Source organism: Ictalurus furcatus, chromosome 13 (assembly GCF_023375685.1).
Source record: "Ictalurus furcatus strain D&B chromosome 13, Billie_1.0, whole genome shotgun sequence".
Lineage (NCBI taxonomy): Eukaryota > Metazoa > Chordata > Actinopteri > Siluriformes > Ictaluridae > Ictalurus > Ictalurus furcatus.
In genome coordinates, this window is record NC_071267.1 from 6346157 (window position 1) to 6367276 (window position 21120).

The following is a 21120-nucleotide window of genomic DNA, read 5'->3' on the forward strand; positions in this document are numbered from 1 at the left end:
ATTATCATTGGCTCTGGATAAGGGCATCTGTTAAATGCTGTAAAAGTAAATAATACTGGGGCAAATTAATACACCTACACACACATATAGGCAGATAGGTACCTGCAGTAGTGATTTGATCCCCCCCCCCCCCATGTTTCCTGTCCATAATGCTCGACTGGCTCCATGCCATGTTTCATCTGCATAAGAAAACATTACACCTGCGAATCCATATCACAACTGCTGAATACCAGATGCATCACTGAAATGTGCTAGAATATATTAGCCCAACTGGAGATCAAACCTGGGGGTCGTTCTCTGTGTAATCACTTGACGCTAATGTCATGTGTTTATTAGCCAAAATGGAGACATACAACATATACTCTGAGAGAACTTAATTAGTAACACTATACTAATACTGGGTAGGGCCTCCCTTTGTTCTCAAAACAGCTGCAATTCTTCATGGTATGGATTCCAGAAGATGTTGGAAGCATTCCTTTGAGATTCTGGTCCATGTTGACATGATTACATTACACAATTGCTGCAGATTTTTCAGGTGCACTTTCAATCTCCCGTTCTACCATATCCAAAAGGTGTTCTATTGGATTCAGATCCGGTGGCTGAGAAGGACACTGAACTCATTGTCATGTTCCTGAAACCAGTTTGAGAAGACATGGTGTGACAATCATCTCTTGAATGCCACAGCCTATTTGAGTATTGTTGCTGAATATGTTCATCCCTTTGTGGCCACAAGTTACCCATCTTCTAATGGATACTTCCAGCATGATGATCAGAAACAAATGTTGGAATGGCCAAGTCAAAGTCCAGACTTCAAGCCCATTCAGATGATGTGGTGGGATTTTAAGAGAGCTGTGCATTAAAGAATGCCCTCAAATATCAATGAACTGAAACAATGTTGTAAAGAAGAGGGGGCCAAAAATGTGTCCAAAATGCTTAGAGACTCCTGCAGACAATGTGTACTTCAAGTTATTGGTGCTAAATGTGGCTCTGCATGTTACTGAATTATAGGGTGTACTTATTTTTTTCCCACCTGGTTTCTGACTACATACTGAAATCTGTTGGGTTTTTTTTGTTGTCACCTGAGGTTGTTTATTTGTTGATAGAAGTTGGTGAGGACCACTCAATTATTAGGATAGAATTGAAGGAAGGTGTACTTTCTTTACCCCATGACTGTAGTTATGTTCTGAGGGTGTCTCTTTGGTGATTCTGTTCAATGAAGTGACTTCAGCATAGTCAGCCATTGCATCAGTGGAGGACTGCAGAGAAAGAGTCTTCAGTGTGGCATAGTTCAGTGGAGATTGTACTGAGCATCTAACCATAGCATCGCATCAGCTTGTCCAGGGACTAATGAGGAAGGCTTATGATGCTGTGTGGACAATTTTCAGGGGGAATCGTGCTGAAGTTCCAGGCACAGTCTTAGTTGTTGCAACAAATGACATACGTACCATTACTACATACTAACACTAGTTGGGTTTCCTCTAGTAAATGTTTGAATTTTAAAACCCTCTCATGCCTTCATACCTGCTAAAAGGTTTAATTTGTGTACCAGGCCTCATATATATATATATATATATATATATATATATATATATATATATATATATATATATATATATATATATATATATATATAACTTTACATTACATTTATTCATTTAGCAGATGCTTTTATCCAAAGCGACTTACAAATGAGAAAATACAACCAAAGCGATATATCAAGCAGAGAACAATACAAGTAATGCTACCATACAAGATTAACATTAATTGAGTTCATTAATTGAGTTCCAGAAGAAGCCAAGTGCACACAGTAAAGGTGTAAGTGCAATTTTTTAAATTTTTTTTTTATGGGTTTGTTAGGTGTTCACGGAAGAGGTGGGTCTTTACCTGTTTTTTTGAAGATGGTAAGAGCTTCTGCAGTCCGGATTGAGGTTGGAAGTTCATTCCACCACTGAGGAACAATTAGTTTGAATGTTCTTGAAAGGGACCTTGAACCACGCTGAGTAGGTACTACTAGGCATCGGTCGCTAATCGATCACAGATTGCGTGAGGGAACGTAAGCCTTCAGGAGAGAGTTGAGGTAGGAGGGTGCTGTTCCAGACAAGGTCTTGTAGGTGAGCATCAAGGCCTTGAATTTGATGCGGGTGGCTACAGGAAGCCAGCGGAGGGAGATGAAGAGGGTTGTGACATGGGTTCTCTTGGGCTGGTTGAAGACGAGGCATGCTGCTGCATTCTGAATCATCTGAAGGGGTTTGATGGAGCTGCTGGGAGGCCCGAGAGTAGTGAGATGCAGTCGTCCAATTTTGAGATAACAAGAGCCTGGACTAGTATCTGTGTAGCCTGTTCGGTGAGGTAGGGTCAGATTTTCTTGATGTTGTACAGGATGAACCTAGAGGACCTTGCAGTTGTTGAGATGTGGTCTGTAAAGGTCAAGCTGTCATCAAGAATCACCCCAAGGTTCCTGGCCGTCCTGGTTGGCTTGAGTGCGGTTGAGCCGAGCTGTACAGTGAGGTTGTGACTGATTGAGGGACAGGCTGGGACGACGAGAAGCTCAGGTTTTGCCAGCTTGAGCTTCAGGTGGTGTTCCCTCATCCAGACCGAAATGTCTGACAGGCAAGCAGAGATGCGTGCAGAGACGGAAGGATCGTCAGGCTGGAAGGACAAATAGAACTGGGTGCCATCAGCATAGCAATGATATGAGAAGCCATGAAACTCAATCACCTGCCCTAGAGATGTAGTGTAGATAGAAAAAAGGAGTGGACCCAGAACTGACCCCTGTGGAACACCAGTTGTGAGTTGCGATTCAAACCTGCGCAGGGAGACCCCAATGGATTTCAAGTGCAGCGCCTTAACCACTCGGCCACAACTAATATATATATATATAGTTGCAATCAAAATTATTCAACCCCTATTGCAAATCAGGTTTATTGTCAAAATGTACAGACTTTCAGCTGTTTGCAATGAACAAATCAAACAAAAGCAATTGAAATAGTTCAACACAATGAATGCTTCGAGTGTTTTCCCCAAATTCAACTGAAAATGCAAATTATAATGATTTCTCCAGTTTCAAAATTATTCAACCCCTGAACAGAATCCCTCACAACAGCACAAATATGCAAAACAGGTGTTGTCTGTAGCACACCTGATGCAACTAATCAAGGGTTTCATTATTTGCACCAGGTGTGCTTGAGCTGGAACACATGAAATACCTGAACTGGCTAGGGGAAGAAAATGTATGAAATACCTGTACAGGGCAGAAAAAGGAAGCGATCAACGGCTGCAACCAGATTTCTGAGAAGGCAGGTTGTGAAAAACCCTCGAGTGACTGTAAAAGACCTGTAGCAAGACTTGGTGGCAACAGGCACTGAGGTTTCAGTGAGCACAGTATGGTGCATACTGAACGCAGAAGGTTTCCATGCCTGAACTCCAAGATGTACACCACTACTGACCCAAAAGTACAAGAAAAGTCGGCTCAAAATCATATAAATAAGCCACAGAAGTTTTGGGATTCTCTTCTGTGGAGCGATGAAACAAAACTGGAACTTCTTGGCATGATGGATCAGCGGTAGGTCTGGAGGAAGAATAATGAAGAAAGAACACTCTGTCCATAGTCAAGCATGGTGGTGGCTCGGTGATGCTCTGGGGTTGCTTTGCATCCTCTGGCACTGGAAACCTGCAGTGTGTGGAAGGCAAGATGGATTCATTGAAGTATCAGGAAATCCTAGGAGAAAACATCATGTCATCTGTGTGGAAGCTGAAGCTTGGACGTCATTAGACCTTCAAACAGGACAATAATCCCAAACATACCTCAAATTCCACCAAGGCTTGTTTGCAGAAGAAGTCCTGGAAGATTCTACAGGGCCATCACAGTCACCTGCCTTGAACCACATAGAAGATTTCTGGTGGGATTTGAAGAAGGTGGTTGCAGCACGCAAACCCAAGAATATTACTGAACTGGAGGCCATTGCTCATGAGGAATGGGATAAGATTCCTCAGGAACGCTGACAGAAGCTCTGCATCTCATTTGCAGCAGGTCATAACAGCAAAAGGACGCTCTACTAAGTACTATAGATGCTTGCCATGAAGGGTTTGAATAATTTTGAAACTGGAGAAGTCATTATAAGTTGCATTTCAGTTGAATTTGGGGAAACCACTTGAAGCATTCGTTGTGTTGAACTATTTCAATCGCTTTCGGGGATTGAATAATTTTGATTGCAACTTTATATATATATATATATATATATATATATATATATATATATATATATATACACACACACACACACACACACACACACACACACACACACACACACAAAAATCAATCAGTGTACAGGACTTAAAAGGTTACATCAAAGTACTGCGATAGCAATACGAGAGCAGCCGGCTCCCTCAGCCAGCACAGCTTCTCCAGAGCGGCTGCACGACTTCTGATGTCAACACAGCTATCTCACGACTCACTCACGAAGACGATGACATGCTTTTCATGTTTATTCTGACACCTTCAATTCCTCTAAGGCTCACAAATCTGTATTTTTATAACAGTAAAAACCCTTTTCATGTAATCTTAATGTTCTGTTGTGTCATGTTTATCAAAATAAAACTGTTAAAAAATATATATAGACAGCATTTTATTGGTTTTTAAATAATACAGGCTTATGTTGAACTTTCTTCTTGTACATACAGGCACTCTATTAACTTAACCTATTTAGTGAAAAGTATTTCTGGTTGCTACATGTAAAATTCAGATGTCTGTTTATTACATTGAGAAATATTACATCTAATCCACTTGGTAAAGAAAGCAAACAAAGCACGAGCGTCACTACAGGAAGCAGAAAGTGTCTGACTTGACTGCTCCGTTTTCAACTCAACTCCTCCCTGACTACGAGCGGCAACTCTCAGCAATCGGTTACTTCCAGCCGCGGCCGAAGTCAAAGACACCTATTGACTGAGACAGTTGAGTGTTGTAGTCTTTGGTGGCCATGTTTGTAGCCTGCAGTGTGTTCTTGGAGGTGGAGTTTCGCACAGATTCCAGCATTGACATGATAATTCCTTAATATATCACTGTATCATAAATTAAAAGAAACGTCCACATTTTTTGTGCAACAGAAAAGCGTTCAACCTATCATGTGGAGATCGTGAGTTCGTTTCCCGATGATGCGGGGAACCCAAGTGAACAAAACTGGCTGTGCTCTCAGGGAGTTAGGGACGCCATGCTCTTTCCCCTGTCAATCACAGCAACACTAGACAAACATGGATATCAAGGGGTGCTTCTCATTTCTTATTTGTGTATCTACGTTTCCTTTCCTTGTTTCCTTTTCTTGCATCTTAGCTCCACTCCCTTAGGATGTGAGGGAAGGATGCAAGGATGAGATGCAAGGAGAGAGGAACCGAAGCCAGTCGAATGGAATATCCTCGCTCTCTCAAGCGTCACGTCAAAGCGACGTCAATTAATGATGACTGTGATGACTCAGCTGGATGACCTCACTGCGCTTCAGGGATCTGCCATTATGCTAATTTTTTTGATCTGCTGTTATGTTGTTGGAGTTTGGTTAATAACAACATTCTTAATGAAGCAAAATGCACTGATAGTACAGTATGTGAAATGTCTGGGTTATTCAACAATGAATTAATAAACAATACATTATTTATCTCATCTTTTGTGCTACTTTGCATATCCAAAGATTCAAGGATTAATTAATTATGATACTCATTGTAAGGATATTATTATTTAATTATATTTCACAACATCAAAGGGCTTTTTGTTGGAGATTGTGGCAGATGTAAAGGAGGAGAGGAATTTATATGTAAGTCAGGTTTTTCAACAAGAAACACTTCCGCATAAGATACACCTGTGTATCCTCACTCCTAGCTCCTCTGGAAGCTTCCTCGCCTCCTCACTGTGCAATTACAGAATTGAGACGTCCTTCAAGATGGTTGACGTCGATCGATTTCCGGGTCACGGGCTGGAGGACAGAGGAGTGAGGAAACGAGGAAGCATCAGTTTGAGTATTGAGAAGTACCCATTATTCTGATGGCTCCAGAGACCCTCCCCAAAATCCCGGGCACCTCGGCGCTTTGCGCGTTTCAAACCTGCCTGAAAATCTGATTGGTTGGGAAAAGATACGGATTCTGGGTATTGTTGTATATGTAATGGCAATATCAGTAGCTGATGGTTTTGTTTGTTTGTTTGTTTGTTTTTGCTGGTGGTTAAAAGTAGTGATGGGAGAAACGAAGCTTTTCAAAGCTTTGCAAAATTGCTCTTTTTTTTGCTTCGCAAAATGATTCACTGTTTCAAAGCGTCCGAAACACCACACTCTGGCGACACCTGCTGGTCAAAACAGTGTAAAAGCAACCAGAGCTAGGCCCAACATAATGACACCTTTCACAAAACAATTACAAATATCTTCACAACTCAATACCCCACAACACCTGGCCTTGGCTTGTTTGTTTTATAGTAAAATCTGGCGGGATTTAACGTCAGGTGATTAACTAGGCATCCTGAAGTGAGCACTGATCATGGATCAGAACAAACACTATTGATTCATTTCAGTTTTATTAACATCCATAATAAAACTGACCCGAAATCAGTTAGAACCCTAGTAGACGCTGGCTCATAGGTTCACTTTGAGACCAACACCCCCTAGTGGCAACCATCGGAGTTTCGAAACAGTAATGACGTCACGAAGCCGCGTTTGCTGGAATCACGTGACTTGTCCAAGTTGATACAGGCTCCGAGTCGAAACAAAAGATTCGTAAAGCTTCATGAAGCAGTGTTTCCAAAGCGGCCATCACTAGTTTAAAAGCAGACGAAAGTGTTTCCTCAGAAATCGCACAGATTAAGCAAGGCAATGCTGTTGCTCATGTTTTGCTTGGTGGTTTTTATGCTATTCTAGGGTGTTGCTAGACAGTTGCTAAGGTATCCCAGGTGGTTGCTAGGGTGTAGGTGGGCAGGGAAGTCTTTTAATTATCTTTATTGTATATCAGTGGACAAATGCTTAAGTCATACGGGAACTTGGCTGAGTGCCCCGCCCCCTTTCTTAAAAAAAAAGGAAGAAAAAAAAAGCCGTCTAGCATCTTATGAGGAAAAGACCAGAAAGTGTAAATTCCTGGGTGCTGAAGACTTTCCTGTGCTGTGAAACTTTGCAAAGCACTTTCCAGTTAAAACACATTTTATTAACCAGTAGAGTTTAGTGAACATATTCCACCCTACTTTCAGTGAGTCACATCCTCTGTCACATATTTAACCAGACGCTTAAATATAATCATTAATCAATCATCCCGTCTGTTGCTCCTTTTTCATATCTTTTATCATTATTTTTTTTAAATCAGGCTTTACCTATTTATTTGTGCACTTATGGTTATGTTCATATTATTATTTGCACTATGAAACGTTTGTAAACGTAAAACACGGAAGTAAAATAAGGAAACCACACTCGGCTCAAGCTGAACTCCATTACCCATAATTCACTTCAGCAGTAGGTTAAAGTTGAAGTGCCATCCCTGCATTGGAAAGAGCAGTGGTCTGAGGTTCTAACAAATGATATCATTTCTTTAAATGTTCACATCTGCTGTTTGCGGAAGCAGAGCGAGTTACTCTGTGGTTTAGGACTGAAATGAAAGTAAAGTGTTTTTATGAATTCCGCTGCGATCACTGAGATTAATCCCGACTGTTGTGGAGGACTCGATAAAGTGGACTTTAGCAAGGTACACACAATCTGAGCTCTCTCTGTGTCTGTCTGTCTCTCTCTCTCTCTCTCACTCACACTCACACACACACACACACACACACAGACAGAGACACAGAGACAGAGCTTTGTCAACATGTCAGAAACACTTGTTTCTGTCGAGCGATATAGCATGTGTGACCTAAAAACACCCTGAAAGTCAAAACAGAATTATTATTATTATTATTACTGCTGTGACCCCGATCATATACTACCCCTGGCAACAATGATGGAGTCACCACACTTAGAGGATGCTCACCCGGCTTTTTTACTTCTGGACAAATAAACAAATAACAGATATGACACAAAACAATTTTTGTTTAATAGCCGAACATTCTGGATTCGTGAAACATACCTCAAACAATTTAAATTCAATTGTTTTAATTAAAACGACATATTTTTTCCGGATCAAATAGAGGGAAAAAGTTATGGAATCATCAACAAAAAATGATCACAATCAGTACTTTGTTGCTTTTCTTCAGGCTTTTATGATGGCCTGAATTCCCTGATGCATGGACTTCACTGGTGGATTGATCTTTCCTTCTCTTTCTTACTTACTTCAGGCAGACATGTCTGTGTTGTATGAAGTAATGAAGCACATTGATCTGACCGAGCCCAGCTTCTGCATGGCTGTCATCACCATCATCTTCAACCCACTCTTCTGGAATGTGGTGAGCTCAACACTAGAGCACTACTCGGCACAGAGTAGTGTGTAACTGTAATTCACTTCTTGTGTGCAGAACGTTGAATGTGAAATGATAGGAGTTTGAATTTACAATAAGTTTTTCTGTTGTAAATATACCAGTATAATTTGCAGCTTCAGTCTACCAGTAACACATAGTTGTTAGTTTTAGCACACTAGTGAATTAAACAGAACTTTATTCATTATGCAGAATTATACCGAAATATAGTGTTTAGTTTACAGTAAAAAAAAATAAACTACACAATTGAAAGGACCACAGAAAAGAAACAATTGTGTGGTCCTCGCCAACATCTAGAAACATACAAATAACCACAGGGTGGCTGTGACTCAGGTGTTACAGTGGATTAGCCACCACTTGAAGGGTTGGTGCTTTGAGCCCCAGCCTCTCCACATGCCGATGTGTCGTTGGGCAAGACACTGAACCCCAAATTGCTCCTGATGGCAGGCTAGAGCCTCTGCTGCCACTGGTGTGTGTGTGAGAGAGTGAGAGAGAATAGGTGAATGAGAAATAATGTTAAGCGCTTTGTAGAACCGGTAAGGTTAAAAGGCACTATATAAGTGCAGACCATTTACCATTTAAGAATATTGACAGATTTCAGTATGTAGTCAATTTTTCCAAAAATTAAACCAGCACTCAGAAACCGGGGGGGGGGGGGGGGGGTGTAAGTACATCCTATAATCCAGTAACATGTAGAACCACCTTTAGCAACAATAATTTGAACTAAAGGTTTTCTGTAGGAGTTTATCAGTCTCACATCATTTTGAAGAATTTTTGCCCACTCTTCTTTTCAACAGTTTGAGGGCATTCATTTATGCACAGCATCTCAATGGCGTTGCAGCCTGGACTTTGACTTGGCCATTCCAGCACCCTTTTTTTTTTTTTTTTTTTTTTTTACCCATTCAGATGTTGCTTTGCTGGTGTGCTTGGGATAATTGTCCTGTTTCATGACCTAATTCTGTCCCAGCTGAAGCTGCTGGATAGATGGCCTTATATTTGTCTCAAAAATATTCTGGTATGAAGTGGAGTTCATCATTGTTTCAATGACTGAAAGTTTCCCAGGTCCTGTGGCTGCAAAACAAGCCGAAATCATCACCCCTCCACCGCCATGCTTGACAGTTGGTATGAGGGCTTTGTGGTGATACAACTGTGATGGATTTTTGCCAGACATGGCGCTGTGCATGCTGATCATGGTCTCATCGGTCCAAAGGATATTGTTCCGGAACTATTGTGGTCTGTTCAGATGCAGTTTTGCAAACCTAAATCGTGCTGTCATATTCTTTTTGGATTTTTTCTTAGCCATCTCTTAGATTTTTGTTATCATGAAAGCCATACTTGTTCAGTCTTTTTCTGATGGTGCTGTTTTGAAAATAAACATTTAATGTGCTTACAGAGGCCTGTAGGTCACATGATGGCTCTTGTTGTTTCTTTATATCTATATCTTTATATAAATTGTCTGAATGTGGACTGAATTTGCTGGGATAATAATAATAATATAATAATAATAAAAAATAATAATAATCCTTCTCACTGTACAATGGTGAATTTCAAATCATTTGGAGATGGCCTTATAACCCTTCCCAGATTGAGCCCATCCAAAAACAGTTGCTTCTCTGAGGTTGTGGCTGATATTCTTTCTTCTTGGCTTGATGTAGACACATCTGAGCACTCCAGAACAACACACTGCCAATAGTACTTCTTTTATAGAGGTAGTTACACTTCTTAATGATTAACTAATCAGCTGCATTTCATTAGTAACACCTAGCTGGTAATTGCTCCCTTAATGATTGTCGAGGGTGTTTTTTATTTTTTCCCAGCTGGTTTCTGAATAGTGGTTTACTTTTTGGAAAATAAATGACCTACATATTGAAATTGATTGTGTTTTTTGTTGTCACCTGAGGTTATTTGTTTGTCCATAGAAGTTGGTGAGAACCACAAAATTGTTATGTAGGCCCTGATAAATAAAACATAGAATTGAAGAAGGGTTTAATTTCTTATGCATACACACACACACACACACACACACACACACACACACACAAATCCAAATGTAATGGAATGCCAAGGCCAGTTCTTTTGTTTTTTCAATACACTGAAGACATTTGGGTTTGATATCAAAAGATCAATATGAGACGATAGATCAGAGTTTCAGCTTTCAGTTCCTGATATTTACATCTAGATGTGTTAAACAACTTAGAACATGGCACATTTGGTGGCAGACCACTACATTTTTTAGGTGAGTAAAAGTATTGAAATAGGTGGTCTTGCAATGACAGAAAGTGCTTGCAATAACTGCATCAAGCTGGTGACCCACTGACATTACCAGATTGTTTTATTCTTCTTTTGTGATGCTTGTACAGCAGCTTCATTCAGTTGTTGTTGTCGTCTTTTTTTTGGCAGGGGGAGGGGAGTGTTCCTCCTTTCAGTTTCCTCTTCAGGAGGTGAAATACTTGCTCAGTTGTGTTAAGTTCTGACGATTGACTTGGCCGGTCTGAAACCTTCTGTCTTTCCCCCTGCTGAAGTCCTTTTCTGCCCTGTGTTCTGCCCAGTGTTGGCACTGTGTTTAGGATCATTGTCTTGCTGCATGATGAAGTTCCCCCCAGTTAGACTTTATTCATTACTCTGTAAATTGGCAGACAGAATGTTTCTGTAGACTTCCGAATTCATTCTGCTGCTACCATCATGAGTTACATCATCAATAAAGATTATTGAGCCTGTTCCAGAAGCAGCCATACCAACCCAAGCCATGACACTACCTCCACCATGCTTGACCGATGAGTTTGAATGTTTTGGATCATGAGCAGATCCTTTCTTTCTCGACACTTTGGCCTTTTTATCACTTTGGTAGATATTAATATTGGTTCCAGAACTTTTGTGGCTCATCTCTGTATTTCTTTGTGATTCCAACCTGGCTTTCTGATTCTTACTGCTGATGAGTGGTTTGCATCTTGTGGTATGGCCTTTATATTTCTGCTCTCAAATTCTTATTCAAATGGTGGATTGTGATACCTTTACCCCTGCCCTGTGGAGGTTGTTGGTGATGTCACTAACTGTTGTTTTGGGGTTTTTCTTCACAGCTCTCACAATGTTTTTGACATCAACTGCTGTTGTTTTCCTTGGCCTACCTGTTCCATGTATGGTTGTTAGTACACCAGTGGTTTCTTTCTTTTTCAGGATATTCCAAAATGTTGCATTCGCTTTGCCCAAATCTTGTGCAAGGTTCTGTTTCCCTCTTTTATCAGATTCAAAATGGCTTGCTTTTCTCCCATAGACAGTTCTCTGGTCTTCATGTTAGTTCGTAATTTTTAACAGCATATTGCAGTCTTCACGGGTGAAACCCAGGGCTCAGACCAAGAGTAGACTTTCATAGTTATTAATTTTTTTTTTAACAGTCAATCTAACAGGGCACACCTGGGCAACAAGAAACACCTGTCAGTCACATGTTTTTGATCACTTGAAAAATGGCTGGATTCAAACAAAAAGTTCTAAGTTTTTTAACACATCTAGATGTAAATATTGGATCTGTTGTCTCATATTCATCTTTTGATCTCAAATCAAAAAATAAATAAATTGTCCTTGCATTATAATCAAAAGCCAGTGGAGCTAAATGGATTGGTCAGATGGCACCCTTTAGTGGCCACAACAACCCTGTCACTTTTGGGGGCCAGAGACATACAGTGCCCTCCACTAATATTGGCCCCATTGCTAAATATGAGTGAAGAAGGCTGTGAAAAATTGTCTTTATTGTTTAATCTTTTGATCTTTTGTTCAATAAATTCACAAAAATACTCTGCTCTCATGGATATCAAACAATTGCAAACAAAACACAGGTTTATCAAAAATACTCTTTGTTAAATATAGGTGTGCAACAATTATTAGCACCATTTTAGTCAATACTTTGTGCTACCTCCCTTTGCCAAGATAACAGCTCTGAGTCTTCTCCTATAATGCCTGATGAGGTTGGAGAATACATGGTGAGGGATCTGAGACCGTTCCTCCATACAGAATCTCTCCAGATCCTTCACATTTCGAGGTTTTGTTGGTGGACTCTCCTCTTCAATTCAGGTCAGGGGACTAGGATGGCCATGGCAGGACCTTGATTTTGTGGTCACTAAACCATTTTTGTGTTGATTTTGATGTTTTGGATCATTGTCCTGCTGGAAGATCCAATCATGGCCCATTTTAAGCTTTCTGGCAGAGGCAGTCAGGTTATCATTTAATATCTGTTGATATTTGGTAGAGTCCATTATGCCATGTATCCTAACACAATGTCCAGGTCCTCTGGCAGAAAAACAGCCCCAAAACATTAAAGAGCCACCACCATATTTAACCGTGGGCATGAGGTACTTTTCCATATGGCTACCTCTCTGTGTGCTCCAAAACCACCTCTGGTGTTTATTGCCAAAAAGCTCTATTTTGGTTTCATCTGACCATAGAACCTGATCCCATTTGAAGTTCCAGTAGTGTCTGGCAAACTGAAGATGCTCGAGTTTGTTTTTGGATGCAAGTAGAGGCTTTTTTCTTGAAACCCTTCCAAACACCTTGGGGTGATGTAGGTGACTTCAGATTGTTGTTTTGGAGACATTCTAACCGCAAGACGCAACTAACTGTTAAAACTGTTAACTTAAATGCTATTCATGTATGTATGGTGCTCTGAACCCCAGATAACACATGTAGTTCTCCCATTTTCCACAGTTTTTATAGATGCTCTTGTCATTTCCTTTAAGCATCTGGCTTAACATAGTCTTAAGGGACTCCACTCTGCACTCCACACTCTAGCTCGACTTTAATGAGATTGGGGCCTGCCTGTCTAGCAGTCCTTGAAAAGTTAGTATTTTGGAATTGTGCAGTGCTCCAGATCGAGGTGATGAGTTGCACACCATGTATGGAACAGAGACTTTCTGACCCCAAGATGCAACTAACTTCTGCAATTCTCCAGCTGTGATCCTTGGGGTTTTTTTGGCCACTCGAACCATCCTCTTCACAGTGCATTGAAACGATATAGACACACGTCCTCTTCCAGGTTGATTCATAACATTTCCAGTTGACTGGAATTTCTGAATTATTGCCCTGATGGTAGAAATGGGCATTTTCAATGCTTGTGCTATTTTCTTATAGCCCCTTCCCATTTTGTGAAGCTCAACAACCTTTTGCCGCATGTCACAGCTATATTCCCTGTTCTTACCCATTGTAAGGTATGACTAATGGAATTTGGCCTGTGTGTTACCTCATATTTGTACTCCTGTGAAACAGGAAGTCAGTGTCGAACAATTTCCTGTTCCTAGTCACCCAGGTGTACTAAACAAATTTAAAATATCAATGGGAGTATACTTCAAATAAATTTTTCTCATATGAATTCATAGGAGTGCCAATAATTATGGCACACACATGTTTAACAAATATTTTTTTGATAAACCTGTGTCGTGTTTGCAATTGTTTGATATCCATGAAAGCAGAGTATTTTTGTGATTTTTTTTTATTTTTAAAAAATTTTTTTTTACAAAATATCAAAAGCTTAAACAATAAAGATAATTTTTCACAGCCTTCTTTGCTCATATTTTCCAAGGGTGTCAATATTATTGAAGGGCACTGTAGATAAAATGCTAGCCTGGAAACAGTGCCATTGAAGACAGACTTCTTAACTGACAATCACTTCAGGAAGGGCTGGGAGAACTGCATGCCTTGATGTAGGGCTGCAACTAACGATTATTTTTATAATCGATTAGTTGGCCAATTATTTTTCGAATTAATCGGGGGGGCAAACGTTCGCTACCATTTTTTTTCATTTATTTAAAATAAAATCCACAAACTGAGTGTTACAAATATAAACTTCAGACTAAAACTTTACACAACTGTCCAATTATACACGACTGAAAAGAACCCAATACACACACACACACACACACACACACACACCAGAATATATATTACTCATTTAAGACTGTAGTTTAATTCTGTGCTTTTTGTGCACCCATAATAAATAATGCATAAATACCTTTATAAATAATTATAAACTTTTTTAATTTTATATATATATATTTATTATTTATATATATATATATATATATATATATATATATATATATATATATATATATATATATATAAATATACACACACACACACACACATAATATATATTATTTTATAGTATTTATGCATTATTTTTATGGATGCACAAAAAGCACTGAATTAAACTACAGTCCTAAATTAATAATATAAACTCACTTTCACTGCACCTTGTGGTTTCTGTTACTCACTGCCTTTAGACATATTATTTTACTTTTGATCATAATGTTTTAATTAGACATTACAGATCTTACTTGCGCTACACTGTGTATCACTGCGGCCTTGTTACTAATAGATCACTTCCGTTATAATAAACTACAGAATCTAAGCAGACTAGCAAATCCACCAAGGAATAGCTCAAAAAGAAGAAATGGAGGGTTATGGAATGGCCTAGTTAAAGCCAATTGAAATGTTGTAGGGGGATTTGAAACGGGCAGTACATGCAAGAAAACCCTCAAACATCTTGCAGCTGAAAGAATATTGCATTTTTCCCACTGTAAAAATGAAACACGAGGGTATAAATACTATAACTAATTGAAAGGGGAAACAGAAACAGCTGTGGACAATGATGCCACATAAGTGAAACAACCAATCATAAAACAGGGGTGGAGACAGGACCGAAGCCAAAATAAAACACACGCCAGAACGTAAACAAAGTCATTGACAACTTGCTCCAGCACTCTGCATGAGGGTGTATCTCTGATGGAGATCAAGCTCAGGCTTGAGCATGTTGTGAGAGGCTGTCTCTTCAGCTTCAGGCAGGAGCAGGACTTGGTAGGCTGTCTCGTCGGCCTGGCTGGAGCTCTGCAGGAGAGGTTGCCACATTGGCCTCTGGCTGGAGCTTGGCTATGGAGGCTACCCTGTCTGATTCTGGAGGGTGCTCTGCTGGAGAGGCCGCCCTGTCGGCCTCTGGCTCCCTCTTGTAGTATGTGGTGAATGGTCTTGTGGGTTCAGCCGTCAGGCTGGCCCGCCCCAAAAAAATTTCTAAATCGAATCAAAAGTCAGCATTTCCGTAGATCACCTTCATGAAGCATATGAACTCAGCCACACTTCCCAGGCCGAGGTTGCCTGTGGTGATCAGGAACTCGGCCCATTGGTGAGCTGGGCTGATGAACCGGGATAACATGAATGTCAGCCGCCGTCTCTCTTTAGGCTTGAGGTCTTGCAAGCTCTCAAAATAAAACTGACACTGACACTTGGTAGGCTGTCTCATCGGCCTTTGGCATTAGCATGACATGGGAGGCCGCTCCGTCAGCCTCAGGCCATCTCGTTGGCCTCTAGCGTGAACATAGCTTGGGGGCCGTTCCTTCGGCCTCAGGCAGGAATGTGGTTTGGGAGGACACATCATTGACCGCTGTTACGAACATAGCTTGGGAGGTCACCTCATTGACCTCTTGTAGGAACATGGCTGGAGAGACCAATTCATGGTCTCAAACTGGGACTCTGGAGATGAGGTCACCACGTTAAACTCAAGCTGAAGCTCTTCAGGGGGGACCACCTCGTTGGTCTCAGGCTGGAGCTCTGAAGGTGATGCCGCCACGTTGGCCACTGGCTGGAGCTGTGCAGAGGAGACCACCTTGTTGGTCTCAGGTTGGAGCTTTTGGAGATGAGGCCTCCGGCAGGAGCTCTTCAGGGGAGGTTGCCACGTTGGCCTCTGGCTGGAGCTTGGCTGTGGAGACCGCCCTGCTGGCTTCTGGAGGGGTGCTCTGTTGGAGAGGCCACTCTGTTGGTTTGGCCGTCAGCTTATCCTTTTTACCAACAAATGTAGTCTTCACAGGTGAAACTGAAGCTAAAACCAAGAGTAGATGTTCAGAGCTATTTACTGTTTAAACAGTCAGTCTAACAGGACACACCTAGGTAACAAGAAACACTGGTCAGTCACATGTTCCAATATTTTTGCTTGTCTACAAATTGTGTGATCTAATACAAAATGTGCTATTTTATATTTCGTTTAGCACATCTACATATAAATACCAGGAAATAAAAGCTGAAATTCTAAGCTCTCTTATCATATTCATCTTTTGATCTCAAACCCAAATGTCTTCAGTATGCAGCAAAAAAATAAAAAAGAATTGGCCTTGCCGTTCCATTTTGGAGGGGACTGTATGATACCAGGCCGGAGGTGTGTCGTGCATGCAATTGCAACATGTTCTGTTCCCCAGCCCTCTGAGACCCTCAGAGCTCCAGCATACATTAATCTGGTTATAACAAGGCCTGAAACACACACACACACACACACACACACACACACACTCAAAACCCTCCACAATCACACACACTGTCAAAAAACCCTTCAGTTGCTAGTTGTCCCAAATTAATTAATTATGGTGATTTTTTATTTATTTATTTATATTTTTTTTTACTGGATTTGTTTTGTTTCAGCAAGGTAATTACTGTCGTACATGTTTGCACATGGAGTATTGAGTGCACAAATCCATTAAGGCACATTAACAAGTTAAACAGGATTTGAATACCATCAGAACAGAATGGTAGGGAAATTACTTAAGCACTTTTGGGCTAATTGAAAAAGGTTTGTGTAAAAAAGGATTTTTAGGGTTTTGAAGGTCTTATCTTTACATGTTGTAGTTTAGTTATGTAGTATTATTTTACAAAGGATTGACATACAGAATACAAGTGCAGACTTCAGTGGCAGAACCTCAAATCAGTGACACCATTTAGGATGATCAGGATTGGCATGCCATTTGGCAAAATTCTCACTGTTAAGGTCTAATCATTAAGCAACTGCTCTCCTTTCTTACACAACCAATATTTAGTCTATTTTTCTCTAATAGAAATAGCAGTAACTTTAGATTCCTTTGGTTCCATATTTTGACCGCTGTGTAAATTTGGACAGAATAAACTGACAACTGGAAGCGGCTTGTGCATCAACCTGTGGATGTTAATTCCATAAGGACAAATGAACTAAATGCTTCTTCTTCTGCTAGTAATAACTCATAATTTGAAATATACATGTTTTTTAAAGTAAAAATGTATATTCATTAGACTGCGTAAAAAAGATCGCAGAGGATGTGTGGTGTTGTACAGTAATCAGCATGGGAAGGCAAAGTAGACAGCTTTAGCTTTCAGCTAAACTCCACAAAGCCTAGTTAAAAATGCATGCACTTTTTGAATTACATGCATTAATGCAGTCATGTTTTAATAGTAATCATTATTATTTCAGGTAATGTTTAAGGTATTACTGAATATCCGACTATGACCTTAAAGCTTCTCTGATCTCAAAAGCTTCGGTACTGTTATTAATCTCTGCACTTATATATTTTAGGTTGCCAGATGGGAACATAGAACACAAGGTCTGACACGCATGTTTAAAAGCCCATATGTGGCCTGCTACTGCCTGGGTGCTGTCATTCTGCTTCTCAATGTTTACCGCAGTCACAGGTAATACAAATAACCTACTTAGTAGTCATGTTTATAAACTTCACAAGCATAGAGCTGTCAGACTTTTAAGAAAAGCACTAAGGAAATATCACAGTACAACTGAAATCACAGATGATGACTGTTTAATAGGTTGGATTTAAGCACAAATCTAAGCACATTGCTGAGCTACCACTCTTCCTTTATGTTCCTCATCCTGTCTTGTATGTTTTGGATTTTTTATTACCTTGTAAATTTTTTAGAAATATATTCAGATGGTTCATAGCTTAAGGGGGAAAAACAACATAAAGAATGTTAGTAAGGTGTTGGGTCACCATGAGCTGCCGGAACATCTTCAGCACACCTTGGCACAGATTTTACAAGGCTATTGAACTGCACTGAATGGATGAACACCATTCTTTTGAAAGATTTCCCCTCAGTTGGGGTTTGTGGTGGGGAGTCTAACACATCACTCAAAAATCTCCTATATGTGTTCAGTTGGGTTGAGATCTGATGACTGCAGAGGCCATAGCATATGATTTACATCATACATTCAGGAAGAGACCACTCGATTTCTGGTACAGCAAAAATAAGCATTACTGTATTGTGTGCCTTAGGTTTTAATTTTCAACTGATTAAAATGTTAAAATATTCAACTATATAAAAGTATAGTAGATTATAATAATATATGATTCATAAATTACTCCAGACTTTACAAGCAATAATTTCTCTGACTTCTTGGGTAAGACAATAGAGTTTCATAAGGGCTAAAATTCAGAAGCAGGCTGCCAACAATCCATTATAAACTACTGACATCATCAAAAATGAGAAAGCATCATGGCTGGCCAGTATCACAAAGTTGTTTGCTTGTTAAAAAAATATATATAAATCAAGTTTTCTGCCTCTAGTATTTTAATGATCTTTGTTTACTTTTTCAAAGAAAAATGTTGAGTATGGTTTGTCTTTTTTTTTTTTTTCTTTTTCATAAAGGCCTCCACCCCAGTTCCAGTCTGGGATTTTTTGGTGGGGGGGGTTTCCATCCCAGTGATCTGAAGTGCATATATAGCACCTCACTGCTGGTGACCAGTGTATTCCCTTCACTGGCTTTGACCTCATGTCTCTGTATCTGCTGGAAGATTTTGTAACGAGAGGGCAGTGAGGGGAAATTTCCATGGCAGGGCAGCTATTTAGCTCAATATACATAATTCAATGTAGATGGTAAAGTCATTTGTATTTGTATGATTCTCTGACGTGAGCATTCATGGGGTTTGAGAAAAGGACCAATCATCAGGGAGTAAACAGAAGAGAGGAAAATCTATTCCATTCTACTAATCAAGGTGTCCACAGGTCCTTAAATAGTCTTAAAATGTCTTAAATTCCTTAATGTAAAAATAAGGCCTTAATTAGCATTAAAATGTCTTAAATTCATGTTTCAAAGGTCTTAAAAATTCAATCGAGCTAGGGCTATAACTAAAGATTATTTTCATAATCGATTAGTTGGCTGACTATTTTTTCGATTAATCGGATGGGAGAGACTTTCAGTACCATTTATTCATTTATGTAAAATAAAATCCACAAACTGAGTGTTACATATATACACTTCAGACTAAAACTTTATACAACTGTTTGACCAATTATATAAGACTGAAAATCGCCAATACACACACACACACACACACACACACACACCAGAATATTTATTATTAAATTAGGACTTTAGTTTAATTCAATGCTTTTTTTTTTTTGCATCCATAAAAAGCAATGCATGAATACTTATATATATATATATATATATATATATATATATATATATATATATATATATAGAGAGAGAGAGAGAGAGAGAGAGAGAGATACACACACACATACTGACATACACATGTATATGTATGTATATTTTATATATATGTGTGTGTGTGTGTGTGTGTGTGTGTGTATATATATATATATATATAAGTATATATACACACACACACATACATACTGACATATATATAGAGAGAGAGAGATACACACATACATACTGATGTATATGTATGTGTGTGTGTGTGTGTGTGTATATATATATAATATATATATGTATATTTTTATATAGAGAGAGAGAGATAGATATATATATACACACACATACATACTGACATACACATATATATGTATGTATGTATGTATGTGTATATACAGTATCTCACAAAAGTGAGTACACCCCTCACATTTTTGTAAATATTTGATTATATCTTTTAATGTGATAATGCTGAAGAAATGACACTTTGCTACAATGTAAAGTAGTGAGTGTACAGCTTGTGTAACAGTGTAAATTTGCTGTCCCCTCAAAATAACTCAACACAAACCGCTGAAAATGAGTACACCCCTAAGTGAAAATGTACAAATTGGGCCCAGTTAGCCATCCCCCCCCCCCCCCCCGGTGTCATGTGACTTGTTAGTGTTACAAGGTCTCAGGTTTGAATGGGGAGCAGGTGTGTTAAATTTGGTGTCATCGCTCTCACACTCCCTCATACTGGTCACTGGAAGTTCAACATGGCACCTCATGGCAAAGAACTCTCTGAGGATCTGAAAAAAGAATTGTTGCTCTACATGAAGATGGCCTAGGCTATAAGAAGATTGCCAAGACCCTGACACTGAGCTGCAGCATGGTGGCCAAGACCATACAGCGGTTTAACAGGACAGGTTCCCACTCAGAACAGGCCTCGCCATGGTCCACCAAAGAAGTTGAGTGCACGTGCTCAGCGTCATATCCAGAGTCGTCTTTGGGAAATAGACGTATGAGTGCTGCCAGCATTTCTGCAGAGGTTGAAGGGGTGGGGGGTCAGCCTGTCAGTGCTCAGACCATACGCCACACGCTGCATCAAATTGGTCTGCGTGGCTGTCGTCCCAGAAGGAAGCCTCTTCTAAAGATGATGCACAAGAAAGCCCGCAAACAGTTTTCTGAAGACAAGCAGACTAAGGAAATGGATTACTGGAACCATGTCCTGTGGTCTGATGAGACCAAGATAAACTTATTTGGTTCAGATGGTGTCAAACGTGTGTGGTGGCAACCAGGTGAGGAGTACAAAGACAAGTGTGTCTTGCCTACAGTCAAGCATGGTGGTGGGAGTGTCATGGTCTGGGGCTGCATGAGTGCTGCCGGCACTGGGGAGCTACAGTTCATTGAGGGAACCTTGAATGCCAACATGTACTGTGACATACTGAAGCAGAGCATGATCAGTATGCAGTATTCCAGCATGATAAAGACC

At 39.9% G+C, this 21120-nt stretch overlaps 1 protein-coding gene across 1 annotated transcript in view; it reads left to right on the top strand.

Moving 5' to 3' along the window:
* The first annotated feature begins 7477 nt into the window (after positions 1-7477).
* Positions 7478-21120, top strand: part of pemt (phosphatidylethanolamine N-methyltransferase) — a 46106-nt gene continuing 32463 nt past the window's right edge. Inside the window, exons 1-3 of the mRNA XM_053639875.1 lie at positions 7478-7704; positions 8288-8395; positions 17778-17893. Of these exons, the coding sequence (XP_053495850.1) occupies positions 7633-7704; positions 8288-8395; positions 17778-17893 (296 nt within the window). The 5' untranslated portion in view covers positions 7478-7632. The remainder of the gene's footprint in view (positions 7705-8287; positions 8396-17777; positions 17894-21120) is intronic.